Source organism: Cetorhinus maximus, chromosome 16, assembly GCF_964194155.1.
Source record: "Cetorhinus maximus chromosome 16, sCetMax3.hap1.1, whole genome shotgun sequence".
NCBI lineage: Eukaryota > Metazoa > Chordata > Chondrichthyes > Lamniformes > Cetorhinidae > Cetorhinus > Cetorhinus maximus.
The window spans coordinates 81,461,371-81,485,547 of record NC_135894.1 but is presented as its reverse complement, the minus strand read 5'-3'; the positions used below and the strand labels follow the sequence as shown (position 1 = coordinate 81,485,547).

Sequence of the window (24,177 nt, the reverse complement as noted above, 5' to 3'; positions counted from 1 at the left end):
CAAGATGCAACTCCTCTCAAACATGTTCTCTTCTTTGAGCAGGAGAAGCTCTGTCACAATCACAGAGAACGTGAGAGGAAGAGGCCGGTGGGTGTGGGGTGGGGGGAGGGGGGCGACCATTTGTCAGGTTTCTGATGGAATTCAAGGAGAGGGCATCTGAGCTCGCAGGAGTGGAGCAGGACAGAGCCATTGGTTATGGGGAGCTCAGCCTAGGGCGTCGACCTAGGATTCATCCATTCAATGCAAACCTGAGGGTCAAATGTGCCTCCATGTTAGAGGCAGCTGATGCTGTCACATTCACTCTTCTATCTCACTTACAGGTGCCTCCAGGAAGAGACCAAGGCCCGAGGAGGAGGAGGTCTCCCTGTCAGGCCTCAGCACTAGCCCCAGCCCTGAGATGAACCAGGAGAGAGAAGAGGAGAGCTCTACACCTGTTGAGGCATCACAGAAGTTACTTGCACCCTCCACCAGCTCAGGAACACACACCATGGTGGGTATTAGTGCTAGTTTAGGAAGGGCCTCACAATCTGGTGGTCACTGCACGGAAATGTGTCCGCAGGAGGTGATGGCAGCTTCAGCCCAGCTCCCCGGCTCTTGGAGGACTGCTGGGGAAGAGACATCTGTGAGGTCAAATTCAGATGATGAGCCTCTGGAATCAGCCTTTCAACTCATGGTGGAAAGTCAGCAAGAGGTGGGGGAACATCACGCAGAGCATGCGAGTCGGAGGAGTCCGTCCGCCTGGTCTCTGATTAAGAGGTCTTCGTGGGGAGGATGATGGAGACCCTAGTCCAGCAGAATGCCCAGCTTCTGCCAGAGATGCGCGCAGACTTGCACTCCATCATGGTAGCCATGGGTGATTTCATGCAGTGGCACTGTGAGATGGGAACAGGGCACGTCGATGTCCCTCCAGGTGCTCCTTCCCCTCAAGGAGTCAGGCGGCGCCCTCGGGCACCCAAAGGGAGGAGGAGCGACAACTGGACACCCCTGGGTCGTCCACTCAGGAATCTCAGAGGTTGTCTGCTCCCTCTGAATCCTCTTTGCCTGTGACCCCTTCAACCTTGTCCCCTGTCACCGCTGAGGGAGCAGCTGGCCACAAGCCATCAAAGTCATCAAAGGCAACAAGGAAAACAGCTCCACTGGCACAGATCATTCTGCAAATATATTCACTTTCATTGCAAAATGTCTACTGTTTTCCTCCAGCATCATTATATAGGCTTTGCGATCAACCCCCCCCCACTCCCCTAGCAATTCTGCTGCACTCAGCCGGACCGCGAGTGATTCTAGAGGGAGAAGTGCCTGTGGCAGGGCCTTTCGGGGCCTCGTGCACGCACTCTCCTGGGCATGCAGAGCCTTCATCCATCACATTCATCTCACTGGTCCCGAGCATTTTCAATGCTGCCTGCTGGGGTTCCCTTTCATGTGTCCATCTGAGCTGCCCTGCATCTCCGCCCACCCACTGACTGAACTCCCATACTGCCCCTATGCCTGTCCAACACCAGGCTCCGGTCACTTTGGCATTCACCAACATGGTAATCATTATGTTCTTTATCAGCTCCCCCACCATTTCCCCTTCCCCAGTCATCCATGTCCTTTCCCTCATTGTTATTGACACCCCTGGCATCACCTTCAACCTCCTTCCCATCAACTTCCAGTCTGAACCCTTCTCTTTCTGGAACGTCCAGGTAATTGCACATGCTCCCTTCCTCCCAGAGAATCCTACCCTCATCCACATTGACTTGCCCAACATCCCCCTTCCCATCCCACCGTGTGCGTGTGTACCTCCGTGGCCCCACCAACAACCCTTGCTTTGCACTCTCACCCTCCCAACCTACCAGCTCCCACTGCCCCCTGTTACCCTAACCATCCCCTCCTAACACACCCACCCGAGTTCGCTCCCCAGGAGTCAGCTATTGACTCCACCAACCCCTCACTGTGAGCACGCTCACCTGGACATTCCCCCCCGTTCAGATCTAGATATTCCCCCCACCAAATTGCCGCCCATCTGTAGCCCCCCATGGTGATGTCCCTGGAAGAATGTAGGAGTCCAACCCAAAGACCCTGGAAGTTCGAAGCCTCGGTGAGGTTGAAGTTGCAGCGTGGATACCTCCCACCTTCTGAAAGCCGCTTCGCAGATAAGTCATGTGGATGAGGCTCCCCCCACCATGCGATGCGCATGTTCCTCCAGGGCCCGGCAGTGGTAGGCCTCCATCGTCATTTTCTCCTTGGATACCCGCAAGCTGATCAAGGAAATGGGATGCAAATCGGTTTCACGCCAGCCTCCAGTGGGATTCCTGGTCGTCATGGCGGGCAGCATTGGAAGATCCCGCTGCAATTTCACGCCGGCATGAAATTTTTGGACCTCCCGCTGAATTTCCCTGCTCCCCACCTGGTATTGATCCTGCCGGGGGAAGCATGGGAAAATTCCACCCTACATTCTTGCAGAAGCTCTTACCTTTATTTATCTTTCTTGCTACTTTACTCTCAAATTCTACTTTCTTCCTCTTTATCAATTTTGCAGTCATCCTTTGCTGATTTCTAAAGCTTTCCCAATCCTCAGGCTTATTACTCTTTTTGTAAATATTGTTAGCCTCTTCTTTTAATCTAATACTATTGTCAACTTTTCTAGTTAACTATGGTTGGACCACTTTTCTCATGGAGCTTTTATTCCTCTTGGGGATGCATGCTGGTTGAGAATTATGAATTATTTCTTTAAATGGAACTATATCGCTGTTCTCGACTGTCGCTGGGTCAAAATCCAGGAACTCCCTCCCTAACAGCACTGTGGGTGTACCTACACCACATGGACTGCAGCAGCTCAAGAAGGCAGCTGATCATCACCATCTCAAGGGCAATTAGGGATGGGCAATAAAAATGCTGGCCTAGCCAGCGACGCCCATGTTCCATGAAAGAATAAAAAAAAGTTTGCCGTTGCCTATCTACCATCATACCATTGAATCTAATTTCCTAATGTAACTTGACCAACTTGTCCCTCGTACCTACATAATTGGCTTTGTTTAAATTTAAGAGCCCATGCCAGGATTTTTCAGTCGTCATGTGGGGCAGGCCCGACGCGCCAGCGCGTAGAATGACGCGCGATGACGTCGGGCATGTGCCCCGACGTCCTCGATGTTTCGGTCGGTGGGCGCACATCGGAGTCGGCTGCGCGCCCACCGATAATTGATGGGCCTATTAAGGCCATTAACGAAGTAATTAATTTGAAGTTTACGCTGCCCGTCCAACCTAACAGTTGGCGGGCAGGTGAGAAGGCCAAGCGGCCTTTACGTTTTTTCGGAAACCTCATCCACGAGCGGGATGAGGTTTCCTAAAGCGTTGACGAATTAAATTTTAAAAAAATTTCTGACAAATTAAAACATGTCCCATCTCATGTTTCATTTAAATTTTTATTCCACTTATTTAATTTTTTTAAAAAGCGCTTCAATCTCCCCGAGGCAGCTCGGTGCCTCAGGGAGATTGAAACGCTTTTTTCGCGCGCATGTGCGAAAGAGCGCTGGACCCGACTCTCCCTCCTCCTCCCGCCCATACGGGTATCGCTGTACCGCTTGCATATTACGCTGGGAGGGCTCACCTGTGTAAAATAGTGGCGTGGAGCCGATCGCGGGCAACGGTCAGCTCCGCGACTGTCCCTGCCCCCGCACCATGCGGGGAAAATTCAGACCCTAGTTTGGAAGCTAGATAAGTACATGAAGGGGGGATTACAAGAAGAACATGCAGGTAGGATGAGATGAAGTAAAGCGGAAGGAGGCTAGTGTGGAGCATAGAAACAGGCCATTTAGCCCAACAGTTTTATGTAAAATTCTATATAATTTTGTGAATCAACATCTCTCCCCACCAGCCACAAGGAAACATTCTATAAATAACTCACCTTTAAATTTCCTTCTTCAGTCTTTATCCAATAAAATACACGGTAATCAAGATCTGCATAATTGTTGCGCAGGGAAAGTCCATCTTTAGTGACAGGATCCCCAATACTGACGTGTAGTTCACCTGCCTGTGAGACTACTCTGACTGTTGGAGGCCCAATCACAGCTAGAGTTTAAAAAGAGAGCAAATTGTTAGAGATCCAGTGTTTAACTTTCAGCAACATTCAGTGTATAATGTACACTGTGTTAAAAACTGTTCAATTTTCTTCTTAAAGATTCTAGCTTAAAGCTTAATTGTTTTCTTTTTCCTTTCACCCTATATTTTGCTACTCCTGTCCTGAAGATACTGACCCATTTGAGGGTATGGTTGCAAGCTCTCCAGTACCCCAGCAAAGTAGCCAAACTTTTTTTATTCTTTCACAGGATGTGGGTGTCACTGGGGAAGGCCAGCACTTGTTGCCCATCCCTAATTGCCCTTGAACTGAGTGACTTGTTAGGGCAGTTAAGAGTCAACCATTTTGCTGTGGGTCTGGAGTCACATGCAGGCCAGGCCAGGTGAGGACAGCAGATTTCCCTCCCTAAAGGACATTAGCGAACCAGATGGTTTTTTACAACAAAAAAAATGACAGTTTCATGGTCAGCATTACTGAGACTAGCTTTCAGATCCAGATTTATTAATTGATTTCAATTAACCAGCTGCTGTGGTGGGATTTGAACCAGTGTCCCTAGAGCATTAGCTGGGTCTCTGGATTATTAGTCCAGTGACATTACCACTATGTCACCATCTCCCCTTAATGTATAAGCTTGACAATGAGTTTCATCAGGCTATTTGTTTGTACAGAACAATTCCCTCTGCATACTTTCCAGATTAAGCTATTGGGATAGAGATGTGGAGCCTGAATCCAGGCCTTTGAGGCTAATGGTAGCACCTCTAGTGATGCCCTGGCAGAGATCAGCTAACTCAGCAGAGAATCTTCATGTTGACAACCATGTGGAGACAGGTACCAGGCACCTTTAGGTTTGCCGTGTGCAGATACCACCCACTTTGAACAGTTAGGCCTCCAATCATGTCAGGCAAAACAGACATGTACCAAATCAGGCCATCTGGAATTGGACCAGGAATAAAAATGTTGCTGTGGCTCCAGAGACTGAAATGAGCATTTCTACCATTGTTTTGAGATGACGGGGGACAATCCAAAATTGGGACGCCCACCTTTAGCTCTTTTTAAATAAATAATAAACGGGTTCAGTCAGTCACTTCAGTTTTTGTGGGTTCAGTGGGTCATGGTTCATGTCCAATTCCAGACAGCTAAGCAGAGGAGAAGGGTCCAAATTAAAGGGAGAAAACTTTGTAAAGTTACATCTATCATTATATTTACAATCTTGCCTTTTTTTTAAAAACCTGAGCTGACAATCTAGTGCAGCACTGAAGGAGTGCTGCATTCTTGTCAGTGCCATCTTGCAGGTTAGAGGTTCTTTCTGTCCTCTTGGGCAGTTGTAAAAGAACCCATGATATTTTTTGAAGAAGGGCAGGGAGATTTCCACGGTGTCTTGGCCAATATGTATGCTTCAATGAACACTAAATCAGTCATTGTTGCATGGCTGTCCATGGGACATTGCTGTGTGCAAATTGGTTGCCACATTTCCCACATTACAGCGGTGACTGTATTTCCAAAATCCTTCATTAGCTGTTAAGTCATCCTGAAATCATGAAAGGCACTATATAAACGCATGCCATTTTTTTTTAATAATAAATGATTACCACAGCTTTGCAGATCCAATCAAATACCTGTCAAAACAAATCAGCTATTCATTTGGGTATGTTAAGAAGTTTAAGGGTATGGAAGGTAGAAGTATTCGAGAAAGCATCCCCAGTGTATGCAAAGTTCTTACTGTCTTTATATGGAGAAAACGGCTCTGTTTCAACCCAGCATGACGTTGTACTTCCACGTTCTGCTCTCACTCTTATGTAGTACTTTGCGTAGAAAGCGAAACTGTCTAGCAAATCACATTCTGTCTCATTGATACGTGTACAGAACAGTACTTCTGTCCAATTGTCATTGTTTATTCTTTCGAAATTTCTGGAGAAAGTAAAAGATTACATTGAGAAGATTAATTAACAAGGTGATGCCTTAACAAGCTAACATATTCTAAGGAGGTATCTAATCTTCTGTAGAATGCAGCTACATCAGAAGTGCTGCCTGGCACAAGGATACATTGGGCTGGATTTTGCAGTTAGTTTAAAAAATCTGATAAATCATGCCAAAAAGTCATAGCTTTTACTTTTTAATAAGATGTTCTGATTTGTTTGAAAAGGGATTCACATTAAAACACTGAAAGACTATGATAAATCTGAAGTAAAATCATACGGACTTGAAACGTTAACTCTGTTTCTCTCTCCACAGATGCTGCCAGAGCTGCTGAGTTTTTTCCAGCATTTTCTGTTTTTATTTTGATAAATCTTAAAACTTACAAAAGGTCTGATTATATTAATGTTCTTAAAAGTCTATTCATTTTAACATTTAAGACAGCCTTCCTGCTGTGAGCCTCCTCAATAAGTAGTTGCGAAATGAGAGGAGGCCCCTTAATGCCTGGAAATGCCGGGTCTAAAATTTCTACATGAAAATAATTCATAATTAGTGGGCAATTAGCCCAAATTCAAACTGATTCCGTACAGCTGTTGGAAATAGTGAACATTCAGGAACAGAGTCGGTTGGTGCACCGCAACTTGCGGATTTACACATCTTGGTGAACATACTATGAAGTTGCTGAAACTTTCTGGTGTCTGTTAGGGGCACCATAAAATCCAAGCCTTTTAGTGCATATCAGATGATCCATCCCACATGTTAATTGGTATTGTAACCTGGAGTATATTGTGAGAGATGTTATTGTATGTCTGCTTAAGCATTTGAGCAATAACGTTCCTTAAATAATTAAAAGAAAATAGTTAATTATCTGCAAAGACAGGGGAGAGGAACTTGATATGGACAAGATGGTCAATTGTGCAATAACATCTATCATTTCTAGGTCAATCTCTTTATAAAAAAGACTTTTCCCTTCTGCCTTTCCTTACCATCATTAATTTAATGTTCGTCTGGACCAGTGAAGGCCTTTCAGATAACTTCTAGATATTAGCAAAAATACTGCACAAAATAATCTGGCTAGCATAGATGTTCAAGATCTGCGTCATCTGTCAATACCTGCACTAAGATAGATATTATTTTGTTCAGTCAGTAACACACGTAATATCCACCATGCATATTTCTTGCATTCTGCTTAGTATTGAACTCTGACAGCTATTACATGATGAATCTCCCAGTCAATGAGGACCATAAAGTACTTTTAAAAGTTCAGCATTACATGGGTTATAAATATGTTCTGCTAATAATTTGATAAACACTTATAAATTTATAGCCACCACGGTTACAAGGCTGTTTTAATGGTGTCGGGCAGTGGGGAATGGATATAATCACAATTTTCCTGTTAAGAAACCAGCATATAATTTTCTTTTAAAAAAGGCAAGATTGTAAATATAATGATAGATGTAATTTTACAAAGTTTTCTCCCTTTAATTTGGCCCTTCTCCTCTGCTCTTTACTTTAACTTCACTGAAAAGGACCTTGTTCAGATTTCTGTTTTTCCCCCTTGACTTCACTGTCTTCCTGGGACTTTTCTCCTGTTCCACTCCTTGGCTTTGGGACTTTATGCTTTTCTTTTGGGACCTGTTTCGTGCAGTTCCCTCTCCCATGTCCAGTTTCTCCTGTCACCTACTTCCAACTGAACCAAAACTGCTGATCTTGTCTCTGTGGGCCCCTCTGTTGCTAGGCAACAGGATAGTTCTTCCTACTTCAAGAGTCCTAAAACCTCATTAGAATTCAGGTATACAAGCAAATTCCCTCAGAGTTGCAGGCATCAGTTTAAAATAAAACTAAAACCCAGGTTCCCTTAACACAAATACAGAAATATAAATTAAACTCAAACTTAAAGCTAAAACTTGTTCCTAACACCCACAAATGCAAACACAACTTTCTTAAAACTATCTCTAGTTCCTAACAAAAAGCAATACATTTTTAAAAAATTCATTCACGGGATGTGGGCTTCGCTGGCTGGGCCAGCATTTAGCTCTTCCCTAGTTGCCCTTGAGAAGGTGGTGGTGAGCTGCCTTCTTGAACTGCTGCAGTCCATGTGGTGTAGGTACATCCACAGTGCTGTTAGGAAGGGAGTTCCAGGGTTTTGACCCAGCGACAGTGAAGGAACGGTGATATGTTTCCAAGTCAGGGTGGTGAGTGACTTGGAGAGGAACTTCCAGGTGATGGTGTTCCCATCTATCTGCTGCCCTTGTCCTTCCAGATGGTAGTGGTCGTGGGTTTGGAAGGTGCTATCGAAGGAGCCTTGGTGAATTCCTGCACTGCATCTTGTAGATGGTACAGAATGCTGCTAATGTGCATCAGTGGTGGAGGGAGTGAATGTTTGTGGATGTAGTACCAATCAAGCGGGCTGCTTTATTCTGGACAGTGTCAAGCTTCTTGAGTGTTGTGGGAGCTGCCCTCATTCAGGCAAGTGGAGGGTATTCCATCATATTCCTTACTTGTGCCTTGTAGATGGTGGACAGGCTTTGGGGCGTCAGGAGGTGAGTTACTCGTCACAGGATTCCTAGCCTCTGACCCGCTCTTGTAGCCACAGTATTTATATGGCTCGTCCAGTTCAGTTTCTGGTCAATGGTAACCCCCAGGATGTTGATAGTGGGGGATTCAGTGATGGTAATGCCATTGAATGTCAAGGGGCAATGGTTAGATTCTCTCTAGTTGGAGATGGTCATTGCCTGGCACTTGTGTGGTGCAAATGTTACTTCCCACTTGTCAGCCCAAGCCTGGATATTGTCCAGGTCTTGCTGCATTTGGACATTGACTGTTTCCAAATGCAAAAACGTCTTCAAAGAAGGATAATTGCATTGGATACAAATGTAAACTGAAGATTGCAAGCAAAATATAAAGAAGCAATTGCAATTAAAAATAAAGAGACAACAAAGGTGTAACATAATAGGTTTATCTAATATTATGTATATATATGTATAATTCCACAGGAAATCAATAAGGATAACAAAGAATGAGTTATTGTAAGGCAGTCAATCAGACTGGGGAAATTCCATCCAGCAGGCAGTTATGAAAATTCCTGTAACCCTGTGACTATGAGAAAACTCTTCAACTGGCACAAAACAGGCATGACGAGGTTACTGATCATGTGATACAGACAATTTGCTTGTGAATCACAAAAGAAGTGGTTGGAGATCTTGCTGCCTGGAAATTTTGATGGTAATAGTCCAAGAAGCAGGCAACAACAAATACAGCTAGATAACATGGTGGAATAGGCTGGTGCTATGTCAAAGGCTGATACAGTGCAGTGTTACAGTGTTGCAGACACGAGAGTATTCTATACACTCCCTATATGGTGATCTATATCTCATCAACAACTCCCCTACTATCTACATTTCTACAAAAACATGAAATCTATCATCTTTGTAATTCTGTTGAAAGTTTCAGGGTACTGAAATGTTAACTCTGTTTCTCTCTCCACAGGTGCTGCCAGACCTGCTGAGTACTTTCTGTTTTTATTTCAATTTTCCACCATCTCCAGTATTTTGGTTTGTTCGTAATCTGCTTGTCAGACAACAATCAGCACTGTTAACAGTACCTGATTCCTGGGCTAGCATTTCTTTAGAAACATTGGGCTGGATTTAACGTTCCCCCCACTGGTGGGTTTGAAGACAGGGGAAGGCTTGTTAAATCCTGTGGGCAGACTGCTCACTGCCTACCTGCCCGCCCTTGCCCCTGCTGCAATTATAGCAGTAGTGGGGATGGCATGAGGCAGCTTGCCCACTAGTCGGCCAATTGAGCCCCTTAAGTGGTCAATTAATTCCCACTCAAGGGCTTCATCCCGCTGCCACTGAGATTTAACCAGCAGTGGGCAAGGCCCACTCCAAGCGCCCAGCCCAGTAGGTTATCCGGTGAGGGCAGCTGGTGGGCCTCCTGGGGCCATCAGAAGGTCCAGTCACATGGTTTTATGCCCCTCCAAAATTGCCCTCGACACTACCCCCTCACCAGGGCCTGCCAGTTTGCACCCAGCGAGACCCTGTACACTTACCCAAATCCCAATCCAAAGCCCCATGCCTGTCCCGAAGTGCTGGAGAGCTGCCAGGCTCTGACTGGCCAGCAGTTCTCTGAGGTGGGACTTCATGTCCCTGAGGGGTAGAAATCCCACCTCCAATGTATTAATGGACAATTGGCTGTTAAATGACTGTGGGGCAGATAATGTTCCCCTTGGCGGGCTCCCCCATGACTTTTTTACTCAGGGGTGGGTGGTGGTGAGGGGGGTGTTGGGGAATCTGATGCTTCAAATAATTCGACCCATAGGATCAGAAGCTTACAGCACTGAAGGAGGCCATTTGGCCCATTGTGTCTGCGTTGGTTTAAAAAGAGCTACCCTGTCTAATCCTACTTTTCAACTCATGGTTCATATGCTACGGCACTTCAACTGCATTTCCAAGCATTTTTTAACACAGTGAGGCTTTCTGTCCCTACCACCCTTTCAGGCAGTGAGTGCAAGACTCCCATCTCCCTCTGGGTGAAAAAAGTTCTCCTCCACTCCCCTCTAATCCTTCCATCGATTACTTAAATCCATGTCCCTGGTTATTACTACCTCCCTGCTAAGAGAAATAGTTCCTCCCTATTCACTTTATCTAGGCCCCTCCTGATGTTATACACTGAATTAAATTATTCCTCAGCCTCCTCTGTTCCAAAGAAAACAACCCCAGCCTATTCAATCTTTCCTCATAGCTAAAATCTTCTATTCCTGGCAACATCTTAGTAAATCTTCTCTGTATTGTCTCTGGTGTGATTCTTGCTGTTATGTGTTGACCAGAACTGTATGTAGTGCTCTAGCTGTACCCTAACTAGTGATTTATATGGTTTTAGTATGATCTCCTTGCTCTTATGCCTCAACTAAAAAAGGAAAGTATTCTACTTGCCTTCTTAACCACCTTATCTACTTGTCCTGCCACCTTCGGAGATCTGTGAACATGTCACTCCAAGGTTCATCTGTTCCTCTACTATTTATTGTTAATTCCCTCGTCTTATTTGCCGTCCCCAAATGCATTACCTCACACTTCTCCAGATTGGACTTGGGTATAAAGTTTGCAGATGACATAAAACTTGGAAGCATATCAGTGAGGAGAATGGTAAGAGACTTTAGAAGGTCAGAGACAGACTGGTGAAATGAGCAGACACATGGCAGAAGAAATTTAACCCAGGGAAGAGTGAAGTAGGAAGAATGTGGATAGACAATATAAACTAAATAGTACAATGCAGGAGGAGAGAGAGCTGGGGCTATGTGTCCACAAATCTTTGAAGGCGGTAGGATAACTTGAGACATCTGTTAAAGGATGGGATCCTGGGCTTTATTAATAGAGGAATAAAGTATAAAAGTAAGGGAGTTATGCTAAACCTCTGTAAAACACAGGTTAAGCCTCAGCTGAAGTATTGTATTCAATTCCAGATACCACGCCAAGATTTAGTGAGGGTGCAGAAGAGATTTACCAGAATTATACCAGGGGACGTAGAGAGAATGGAGAAGCTGGGCTTAGTCTCCTTGGAGCATAGAGGGTTAAAAGGGTATTTCATAGAGGTATTAATAATTATAAATGGTTTTGATCGAGTATAAAAGGGAAACTGTTCCTAGTGGCAGATAGATCTGTAACTGGAGGATACAGATTTAAGGTAATTGGCAAAAGAACCAGAAGCAACTACAGGAAACATTTTCATATTACACAGAGAGTTGTGATTTGTAATTCACCACCCAGAAGGATAGTGGGACAGATTCAATTGTAATATTCAATAGAGAATTGGATGAATATTTGAAGAGGACAAATGTGCAGGAATATGGAGTTAAAGCACATTTGTAGTAGTCATAATGGGATAACTAGATCCAAAGTGAAGATATTTGCTGATGATTCCACAGATTCCAGTTCCATTCTCCACCACCTAGGAGAACAAGGACAGCAGGCGCATGGGAATGTCGACACGTCCATGTCACGTGCCATCCTGACTTGGAAATATAAACTTCATCATTGCTGGGTCAAAATCCTGAAACTATGGGAGTGCCTCCACCACGCAAAATGCAGCTCTACCAAAAAACCAGCAGAGATAATATGGGTCAAAAGGCCTCCTCTTTGTTGTATCATTCTACGATTTTATGGTTAAACAGGAAGTGGAAATTTACATTCGGCTGGAACTATGGCCAGGTTTTGAGCTCTGGGCATAGTACTGTTCTCCAGAACTATCCATTCCTCTAGCCAAGCTGTGCCTTTACAGCCACAACACTGACATCTATCTGACAAATCAGAAAATTTCCAGTTATGTCCTGCCCACAAAATGCAAGACATATCTAACCAAGCAATTACTGCCACATCTGTCCAGTCTCAATCATCAGTAAAGTGATTGAAGGTGTCGTCAACAATGTTATCAAGCTTATTCACCAATACTCTGGTAACTGATGCTTAGGACACATGACAGCCTTGGACCAAACATGGACAGAAGAGTTGAATTCCAGAGGTGAGGTGAGGGTAACTGTCAAAAACTGCCTTAATGCCAAGGGCGGATTGTGGCAAAAGAAGCCCTAGTAAAATTGAAGTCAATGGAAATCAGGAGGAAAACTCTCCACTAACTGGAGTCGTATCTAACTCAAAAGAAGATGGCTGTGGGAAGTTAGTCATATCAGCCAGGACATCACTGCAGGAGTCTTTCAGGGCAGTGTCCTGAACCCAAACATCTCAACCTACTTCATCAATGGTCTTCCCTCCATCAAAAGATCCAAAGTGAAGATAGTCACTGATCAGTCCACAGAGTCTGGTTCCATTCACAACTCATGATCTCCACCACCTAGAAGAAGTGCAAGGGAATGCCAACTCGTCCAAGTTCTGCTCCAGGTCACATATTAGAGGTCCAAAGACACTTAAGGGTCCATGTGCATAGATCATTAAAGTGTCTTGGACAGGTTGAGAATGTAATCATGAAGGCAAACGGAATGCTGGGCTTTATATCTAAAGGGTTAGAATACAAGAGATAGAAGCTATGCTCCAATTGGGACCTAGTTAGACCACATTTGGAGTACTGTGGCCTGAATTTTGTGCTCGTCCGACGCGTGCTTTTGGTGGACCTGGGAGTAGATGGGAAACAGTCCCCCCCCCCACTGCGACTGACCCCCGGCTCGATTTCAGGCTGTCCAATTATCGGCGAGCCAGCGTGAAACGCTGAGAAAGGCTCAGCAGTGCTGTTTCCCTGGTGGCGGCGGGAAGAGGGTGGGTGCCGATGTCACCGCGGGTGCTGATGAGCACTTCCACTGAGCTCCCTGAAGGCAGACAGGTCCCCCAGGGAGTTGCAGACCTCCAAATAATAAAAGAAAGCACAAAAATGCTGCAAAAAATGTCCATGCAGCACAATCAAGCACCTGAAAGCAGACCTCATTATTTATTTATTTTAATTTTATATCCTAACGGAGATTTCATCCCACCCTTGGATGAGGTTTCATCAAAAATGTAAAGCTTGCCTGGCTATTTGGCCCATCCGCTAACTGTAAGGTTGGATGGGCCATGAGAAATTGCTTACAATTGGGCTGTTAATGAGCTTAATTGCCCGCTTAGTTGGCGGCGGGCGCTCGTCCGACTTTTCCGCGCGCCCGCCAAGTGAAATATCGCGCAACGGCGGGACGCTTGCCCGATGTCATCTCGCAAGATTTTACACCCATTCGGGTCGGGTGCGCTTCCACTCATGGGACGTAAAATTCTGGCCTGTGTTCAGTTCTGGCCACTATACATTCGGAAGAATATATTGGTGTTGGAGTGAGCACAATGTAGATTCACCAGAACAATACCAGGATTCCAAAGGTTAATTTATGAGGAGAGATTGTGATGAGAGTATTCCTTGAAACTTAGGAGGTTAAGGGATGACTTGATTGAAGCTTTCTAAATATTAAGGGAAACCGATAGGGTCGAAAGAGAGAAACTTTTCTGTTGGTCAGGAAGTCTAGAACTATGGGATATGGCCTAAAAATTAGATCCAGATTTTCAGGACTGAAGTTAGAGACAATTCTACATATAAAGAGAGGTAGAGAAGATTGGAACTCTTTTTCACAAATGACACTGATGCTAGGCTAATTGTTAATTTAAACTAGAGATGGATCAATTTTTGTTAACCACAGGTATTAAAGGACATGGGACAGAGGCAGGGTACAGAATAGGGAGTGCAGAATAGTCCAAACTGATTGTATCACCTTTAGACCTCCGCTAATGTGGCTCTTTAAGTGGCTGCTTAGAGTTGTACTGCATTGACTTCCTTCCCTTCTACAGGAGAAGTACAAAGTGAAACCTTGGCTTTAGAGAAGGTACAGAAAAGATCAGCATGATCTCAGTAAATGGCAGAGCAGGCCTTAAGGGGCTGAATGGCCTACTCTTGTTCCTATGTAACATGACATCTGGGACTCACAGTCACCTCACAGTGTCTGGTGCAAAAGGCATGGGAAGAGGTGGCTGAAAGTAAGCAGCATTAGTTGTCCATCTAAGTAGTGTTGGGGAGCTGGGAAATGGGTGTAACTGATTGCCACATCACACTCCAATATTGTTCACCACTACTGCACATTTGCCATTGGTGTTAAACTTAATTGTAACAGCAATTTCCAGGTTATAATCCTTTAAATTGAAGTCCATTCTCTTACCCTTGGAACTGGACGGAATAGGTCACCGGGCCGAGTTGGTAAATATCTGGATCCCACTTCACGATATGTTTTATATTGAAAGAATCAACCATCACATTTTTTGGTTCGGACACTACAAACAGAAAGGGCAAACATTGGAAGTTATTAGTTTGAGAAAATAAGAATATTTTTAACATTTGAAAGTATAAATAATCTACTCTGAATCATAAAAAATGTCATGGCGCAATGCAGGATAGTTTGAGTTGAAATAAATGTGTCTCTAGATAGCAGGTCCACGCCCCACCCTGGGCGTTCCCAATTCTAGATGCAGCCACTCTGTTACTTGCTTGGATTGAGAAATGTCACACATATATCATTTCAAAAGAGTGTAGGATTGCACCATAGTTAGGAAATGCAATTTCTCACTGGTAAGATCAAGACTCCTTCCCTTGCTAGGAATAAACATGAGATTATATTTTTGGATTGGCAAAGTCAATTATGGTTCTATGAGCATCTAATTTAGATGGTAACGATATAACACATTAGTGGCTCCAATTAGAACAATAGGATGGTTACAGCACACAGGAGGCCATTTGACCCGTCAAGCTAATGCCAACTCTCTGCAAGAGCAACTTAGCTAGTCCCACCCGCCCGCCCTTTAATCCTGAAAACGTTTTCCCTTCATATGTTTATCCAATTCCCTTTTGAAAGCCACTATTGAATATACCTCCACCATTCTTTCAGACAATGCATTCCAGATCCTAACCACCTGCTGCGTAAAGAAGTTTCTCCTCATGTCACCTTTGGTCCTTTTGCCAATCAGCTTAAGTTGGTCGTCTGTTTCTCAACCTTTCTGCCAACGGGAACAGTTTCTCTCTATCTACTGTCATGATTTTGAACACCTCCATTAAATCCTCTCTCAGCCTTTTCTTCTCTAAAAAGAACAACCTCAGCTTCTCCAATCTATCCATGTAGCTGAAGTTTCTCATCCTGGAACCATTCTCATAATTTTTTTTGGCACCTTTTCTAAAGCCAAGGTTCCACTTCATATTTCCTCTGTAGGAGGGAGGGAAGTCGATGCAATACAACTCTCAGCAGCCACTTACTGGGCCACATTAACGGATGTCTAAAGATGATACAATCAGTTAGGGATATTGTGTACTACATTCTGTAATTGAGCTTATGGTAACAACAGCAGCAACTTCAGCAGTAACTTCATTTAGACGAGCTTCTGGCAATGTAGAAGCATCCCTTCCAGTCAGTAGCGCAGCAACTGGCTCACAGCAAAGAAGAGGCTTCCTAATGAGTTAGGTTTATCCAAGTTAGTCATAGAGCCAGATATTACAGGCCGCTGCAGTCCCTGCACTCCCCCAATCCCGGTTAAAAAGCCAGGGGAGATGGCCCAGCAGAATGATGGCTGCTCAACTGTGACTATATGCCCGGTTGCCAATTAAGAGAGGTGAGGCAGCCCCTCAGGAACAGAAGGTCTCGTCTCAGAGAGCCGATGGCCAAATAAGCACTAGCAGCTCTCCAGTACCGGCAGCGTCACCAAGAGCAGTGGCCACCGCCGTTACTGAAACAAAGCTGACAGGAGGCAAGCTACACTGAATCCAGCCCAGCAAGTGAGTCAGGGGTCTCCCCAGGTGCAAGGTCGGCAGGCCCTGGCGAGGGGGTTTGGGGTGAGCAGAGGGAAAGCCCAGGGAGGGGAACATTGGGGGGTGGGGTTAACAGCTTGGAGGGAGGTGGGGGGCCTTCGATGGGTCTAGAAGATTGATTAAGGAGGGACCATCCTCCGCCAGCAACCTGCACAGGGAAACCTGGGTGCTTGGTGTCACCTTCCCACACAACCAGTTAAATCCCATTGATAGCGAGATGAGGCCCTTAAGTGGGGATTAACTGCTAACTTACGGGCCTCAGTTGACACACTGACAGGTGGGCTGCCTGATACCAACCCTACTGCTGGTAAGATTGTGGTGGGGCCAGGAGTGAGCAGATAGGGGGCAGGCAAGTTGCCCGCTGGATTCTACATGCCTACTGCTGTCAAACCCGCTGGCGGGGCGAGTGCAAAATCCAGCCCAGTCTTCAAACTCACTGTTCCACCTATTCACCAGAGCTGCTGCCTCAGCTACAGGAGCACTTCATAGTAGGACATAACATGCAAGATACTCATAAGATAGAAGAAGCTCATAACATACGAGGTGCAAAGTCACCAGCAAACATAGTCACCATTAGCACTGAAAACCTTAATAAAAATAACTCTTAATATAGTTCGAGGGAAATTGGTCAGATATTCAAGGAGACATGATGCTCTCTGTGAGAAAGGGTAAGCCCTGTTGCATAAAAATGATGGCAATTTGTGATCTACATTGATGCTAGTAGTGTCTGGCAGTTAGTTGATTATCCTTCATTTTTCTGTCTGACTGCACAGCCACTCAATACCACTCAAGCTCATCATTAATTATCTTAACAAGGTGAATCAGCTTCTCCCTTCTTTGTTAATCTATCTGCTCCTTTTTTGGAAGGGAAGATATCTTCAGAGGGAGTTAGGAACATAGTCAGATAGTCTGCTAGTGCTTTCTTAGCACTAGTTATCACTCTTAACTACAATGCTATGTGACACATATTTAATATTTAATAGAACATTTGAAAAAGGTGGAGTGCCAGAGGACTGGTGGATAGGTAGTTACACCTAGACATAAGATGAGAGATAATACATATCTGGGGAACTATAGACCAGTCAGCTTGACATCAGTGGTAGGAAAAATAATGGAATCCCATCTAAAGAAGAAAACAGAATAACATCTAGAAAGCAAAAAACATAATAATGAATAATCAGTGTGGATTAAAAAGGAAAAGCTTTGCTTGACCAACCTCATTGGATTCTTTGAAGAGGTAAGAGAGAAAATAGACAAGGGTAAGGGTAATGTGGTAGATGTAATTTATTCAGATTTTCAAAAGGCCTTTGATAAGGGGCCACATAATAGACTAGCAAATAAAGTCAAAGCAGGCAGAGGTAAGGGACAAGTGGCAGAATGGATAGCTAGCTGGCTGCAAGGTAGAAAGCAGAGAGTAGGGGTAATGGGGAGCTAATCAGAGTGGCAGAGAGGGAAAGTGAAGTCCTGTAAGAATTAGTGCTGGGGTCACTGTGGTTCACAATTTATATTAACTATTTAGACTTAGGAATTAAAAAAACTTGTGCCTACACTAGCTTGGGGAAAATAATAAATACCGAGGAGGAGTGCAAGAACTTAATAAGGACATTAATAAACTTGTAGAATGGGCATATAAATGGCAAATGATATTTTTTATTCTTTCATGGGATGTGATATCGCCCCATTTTCAACATAGATAAGTGTGAGGTATCACATTTTGGTAAGAAAAAAAGGTCACTAATTACTTAGAAAATAATTGTTTAAATGGGGTAGAGGGCAAAGAGATCTGGGAGAACAAATAGACAAATCGCTAAAAGTAGCATTGCAGATTAATAGAGCAATTTTTAAAAAGGGCTTATTTCTAGAAGGATAGAATTGAAAAGTACAGAGTTTATGCAAAGCTTGTATCCAAACTTGACTGGATCACATTTGAAGTACTGACAATAGTTCTGGTCACCATATTGTGAAAAGGATATAGAGGCACTGGAGAGGGTGCTAAAAAGATTTACATGGATGATACCAGAAATGCGAGATTATGCTTATTAGGATGAATAGGCTGGGTCTTTTTCCTCTTGTACAAAAGGAAACCTAATGGAGTCTTTAAAATTATGAAAGATTTTAATAGGAAGAGCTTCAATATAAGATGTCGCCAAGAAATCAGATGGGAAATTCAGAAGAAGCTCCTTACTCAGGCAGTAGTGAGAATGTAAAGATCGCTACTAAAGGGAGTGGTTGAAGTGAATAGTATAGATGCATTCAAGGGGAGGCGAGACAAATATATGAGGGGAAGGGAATGGAGCTTTATGCAGATAGAAAAAGATTAGGAAAGATGAATGGGAAGAGGCTCGAGAAGAGCATAGATACCAGCGTCAATTGCTTGAGCTGTATATTCAAAGTAATTCTGTGCAATGCTTGCTGATGTACAGTTCCAATAATGCTGACAAACTTCTGCTACTTGGTCCAATGACTATTCACTATCTGTGACTTTAGATAGTAATTTATTATACCACGGAAGGCATCTCAATGGAGTCTGATTCCATCCACACATAGCAATACTTCAGCAGAAGAAATCTGGCTGAATGTTTCCCTTCTCCATTAACACCCTCCCAAGTCAGCAGGGATCGAGGACTGAACCTAGGACCTTTAGAGACTGTATGGCACTTTAACACAGATCCAATCAAATGCTGGCCTAATTGAGTGCTAGGAATTTCTCCACTCAATGTTAAGTTTTGCTGTCTGAAAAGCAGAACTATTCAAGAAACAACTTACACATACATCAGCAATGTTTTCCATCTCTTACCTGCTTCAACCCAGTTTGATGTTTCATTTCTATGTTCTGCCCTCACTCTTAGGTTGTACGTTGCATTCAAAGGGATATTGTCCAACAATTCACATTTTGTTTCAGTGATGTGCGTACAGTTCTGCACATTCGTCCAACTCCGATTGTCATTACTTTCGAAAGTTCTGGACAAGGAAATTGCAACAAGAATGACATTTAATCAAGTGATGTCCTAAAAATAGCATCTCAATCTGTTCTAAAGAGAAGGTTAATCGCCAGAAGGAAAAATATCAGCTCAGAAGCTGCAGTTTACACTACTGCTCTGCACAAGGTCACATTTAGTTAGGGTGCAACTTTTCAGTTTTGGGTGCCCTACTTTAGGCACGATGACAAGGCCGTGTGGAGGGTGCATAAAGGATTCACTGAACAGATACCAAGATCAGAAGCTTTAGTTATAAGGACAGTTTAGCAGAGCAACTGCTCCATCCATTAAAGCAGGGAAGGTTAAGAGTTCTGCTACAGGTATTCAACATTATTAGGCTTTTCATAAATTAAGTAGAGAAAAACAATGGTCAGTGAGTTGATAGCTAGCAGGCGTAACTTTATTGATTTTACCAGAAGGAAGAGTTAGGCAAATTTGTTTTTACATACAGAGGCCTGTTAGAGTAAGGAATTGCCTTCCAGAAATACTGGTGAAGGTAGAATCCAAAATAGCTTTTAGAAGGGAAATAGGTAAATATTTGTAAAATGGATGTTTAAAAGGGTACAGCGGAAGGGCAGGGGAAAGGAACTATGTGACTATCTCTTTCACAGAGTTGGTGAGGGTGAAATGAGCTGAGGTACCTATTGTGCTGCAAAATTCTGTAAGACGCCCTGGTTTAGTTTGTGTATCATTTCTACTTTTTTTTCCAAATGATTCCTCCTCCCTGTTATCAAGGCTGAGAAGGTTGAGCAGCAAAAGTTTCTCCAGCCAATGTTTCTTCGTTAAAGCACAAACTTCCTCAGAACATCAGCCAAGTTAGCAGAAAACCTCAAAGGGCTGCCATCAAGGGCGGGATGCCAGGTGGGAAGTTTACAGTCAGAAGCTGTATACCTGCTGGGTGATCTCATACCACCGAGGGAAATGAAATTCTGGGAATTACCTACACAAGCCACATACATGAAAGATACACAAATCTTAGGCATGAAATCAAAAAATCCCACACAAGACTGCAGCCCAATACAAGTCCAACTTCCTTCCCCTTTTGCTCCTTTCTATGTCTCATTTCCAATTCATTCTTCTGTCTGGAAAGCACTAGTTTTCTTGGAAAACTCCACCCCCTGTTCATGTTGAAAGACCCATTCTCCATGAAACCAATATTCTATAATCTGTGAAAGACCTACTCCACATTTACTGTATAATCTCACACCTCATTCTCTCCAAGAACCCTGCTCTCCATTCTCTGATTAAGCTCTCCACATGATCTCTGCACACGCCCTGTTCTCCGTTCTCTCTGAGAGCCACAATCCCTATTCTATTTGAAAGCTAGGCTCCATATTCCCACTGGGAGTCTCACTTCTTGGTTTCTTCCACATATTCTGCCCTTTTGCTCCCCCAAGTCCCCATAAGATCTTTTGAAAGTCCTACTCCCTGGCTGATTGAAAAGCCACCAGCTGTAAACAGAGTAAAGGGAAAACTTTTAAAGAGACATTGTGGGAGCACAGGCACCACAAGTACCGCAACAGTTCAAGAAGGAGGGCCAGCATCACCTTCTCAGGGCAACTAAGGATGGGTGCTGAATGCAGTCTTGCCAGTGTTACCCACATCCTGGGTACACATGAAAAAGGAAAAATTAGTAAAGAGACAATTTTGAAGTCTTCTTTGTCATAATCCTAGTTTGGAGACACCAATGAACCACATCTGCCCCTAAAATGGTTTCCTGTTGACATCCAGGTCACAGGCTGGAAAGGAGGCAGCAGTCAGGAGAATGAAGAAATCTTTGCTGGCCCTGTCTCCATGTTCTGTCAGAGCCAATGTCTGAGGCATATGTATGTTCCTCCTGCCTCGAGCCCCCTCAGGAACTGGTTATAGATTCCCTTCTGGGCAGAGACCAGGTCCCATTTGACTTTACACTACTACAGGACTTCTTGCACCTACTGTGCCCCTCTCCCATTATGCCTCAAGTGTCAAAGAAATTCAGGATCAAACCATATAATCAAACAATGAATTTGTACATTCAGAGAGTACCATGTATAATGAAATATACCATGTCCCAGAAATTCTGATTCATATTTGACATTAGAACTGTATAGAAAGGTAACTATCTGTCACATTAAAGCTGTTCAAAATAAATGAGCAATAACTCCCCATCAGCTGATTCCATAACGCAAATGCATAAAAGATTCAACATCACTGGGGTCACTTGTACACTTTCTGCACTAATAACTTAGACCGATAGTTAAACAGCATCTCCCTCCCCATGATCTCTTCCACCAAGAAGTTCAAGAACAGTAAGGTCATGGGAACACTTAGCACCGCTGAGTCACACATTACCCTAACTTGGACATTCACAGTGGGTCCTTCATCATTGCCGGTCAGAATTCACTACCTAATACTATTGTGAGGGGGACATTAGCACCAGAACCACAGCAGCACAATAAGGCCTACCATTATGTTCTCACGGCAACTAGGTTTGGACAACAAATATGCAGCTTTACCAACAACCATTGTGATTCCAAGACAATCATCCCTGAAGCACAAACAAATCCTGCACTGGCATCCTTCACCCTGTGTACAAAATTCATCCAAATTGGGAAAAGGATTAACTGATTTTAACTGTGTCTTTTCCTTTGCAATAATACTGCCTTGAAACAGTTTCTTCAGCTCCAAATCTTTTATCCATCCCTGACTGCAATTACATGTCTTAACTTGATTTCTCTTCATGGAATGTTACTTCATAAGTCTGCAGTACTTCTTTCACAATGAATTACATTCTGAACTGTACAGAATATTATGGAGGAAATACAGAATGATGCTTCATTTTTCTTGGAATCAGTCAAATATGGATTAATTTTATACACATACAAATTCTCAATGTTCAGCAGATGGATGCAACTGTCTGAGCTTAACATATGTGCTTTATGACTTTAGCCAAATCCCTTACTTGAAATATTCCCGGAAATCATTCCTTACTCATGTGCTACTGCACATTTATATACACAATACACTGACTCACCCAATATCTCACTGCTGCAATACCCTTCTGCATGTTGTTATCTGAGTGTTAATTGCCACTAATAAACAACAGGAGAAGCAATTTTACTTAAGAGTGTCTTTTCAAAAGAAGATGTAGGTAGAAAGTCATTATATACACACACACAACAGCAAATGGTAAATGATTCTAAGGCAGTAACTCAGGGCTAAGCATGTAGCATACATTAAAACCAGTGTAGGGGATGAATTATGAAACTTATTTAAATTTCTTGTTTGTGAAATTGTTTTACACTTTTTTTATAGCTATACTCTGTTACAGTGGAACCTCCGTTAACAGATCTGAATCCCTGGTGGGTAATGGAAACTGGATGATCGAGAGTCTGCAAATTAAGATCTTGCACTTAGGGAACATCAATACCTTAAGCTAGGGAATGAAAACATAATTTAATTTTTGAGGTCTGTGCAATTGATTTTTATCAGGAAGGATGACAGTAAGGGTGTTACTGTGCTCAGCAATGTGGCACCACTGCATATAAGGCCTTGTGTAAGAATTATTCCTGGATAATTGGGAAAGTTGAATAATGGGGCGATGGATAATGTAGCCTCCTCTGTAGCTGTTCTAAGTTAAAACGCAATCTCTTACCTTTGAACAGAGTATGTCACTGAATCAACTTGAGAAAAAACAGAATCCCACTTGAGGATAAGCTTCCATCTGTCAGAATCAATACGTAGGTTTTCTGGTTCCAGGATCTCTCCAAGCACTGTGTAAGCAGAAAGAATGACATTAAAAGATGTTTTAATCCAAAAAAAATGAAACATTTTTTGAAAAAAGAGAAAGAAAGCTAGACATGGGTTCAGCCAACTTGGAGACAGAAATTTCTAAGTTGGCACAGTTGCCTGTGTTTAGATCCGGCGATAATTTTACACATTAACACAGCCAGCAGGGAGTCTTGTGGGCACCACAGGCTTAAAATTGTCCTTCAGTCTGTCAAAGGCAACACTTGAGCACTGGCCTTGGGGGTACAGACCCAGTTAAATGCAGGTCATCTTAGCATCTAAACATCAAAACATAATTTTTCCAAGCATATTTTATTGAGGAGGAAATCCACAGAGGATCCATTAATATTTCATATAAGGGTGGTCCTTAAGTTTAAGTTTTAATTAAGTAATGTGAGGTTTATACACTTTGAACTGCACGTACATAGATGGTCGTGTATATTTGAAAAGCACTACATGTTAATAGGGGCAAGGCTGTTCTTTGGTTAGAGGACTAGGCTGTGAGTTGGGTGGAGATATCCACTCCACACTATGGGCAGAATTTTCCGTGCCTGCTGGTGGCGGGCGGGATAGGTGGTGTGAGTGGACAATATGGCACGGTCGGTTTCATGATGGAGGGAAGGCAGGCTGTAATTGCCCGCTCAGCCTGCCGATGGCCATCAGTCATCGGGTACCTCATTGTAATACATCAGCATATCATTATCGGGCTATCCCGCCAGGCTCTTGCTGGATTGCCCAGCCACATCGGCAGGAAAGCACGCTGACATGTTTCACAACAGTACATAAGCACTTGTCGGCCTGCACTTTGGGTGAATTGGGGATGAGTGCACAGCAACGTTCTGCAGAGCTCGCCAGAGATGCCTGTTGGTTTGCAGGCTTCAAGCGCGCTGGGGGGGGCGGGGGGAGGGGGGTCGTGGTTAAGTGCCACCCTGCCTTGGAAGCGACTTTTGAGGGTGAGGGGGAGCGGGGAGGAAGTGCAGCCTTGCCGCTGAGGCGACTGATGGTTGTGGGGGGGGATTGGTGGTTAAGGGCAGTCCTGCCGTTAAAAATAGTGCACAAGCATTCGGGGTAGGGGCTAGGGAAGTGGTCGCGCATTCAGGAAACCTTTAGAAAGTGACCATTCCTCTACAACTGAGATAGTTCAGGTGCAGT

General features: G+C 43.8%; 1 protein-coding gene across 1 annotated transcript in view; it reads right to left on the bottom strand.

The window, feature by feature from the left end:
• Positions 1 to 24,177, bottom strand: part of LOC144691761 (interleukin-10 receptor subunit beta-like) — a 55,708-nt gene that overhangs the window by 5,488 nt on the left and 26,043 nt on the right. Inside the window, exons 2-6 of the mRNA XM_078560205.1 lie at positions 22,892 to 23,009; positions 19,077 to 19,240; positions 14,646 to 14,757; positions 5,775 to 5,962; positions 3,884 to 4,047 (exon numbers count right to left, since the gene is read on the bottom strand). Of these exons, the coding sequence (XP_078416331.1) occupies positions 3,884 to 4,047; positions 5,775 to 5,962; positions 14,646 to 14,757; positions 19,077 to 19,240; positions 22,892 to 23,009 (746 nt within the window). The remainder of the gene's footprint in view (positions 1 to 3,883; positions 4,048 to 5,774; positions 5,963 to 14,645; positions 14,758 to 19,076; positions 19,241 to 22,891; positions 23,010 to 24,177) is intronic.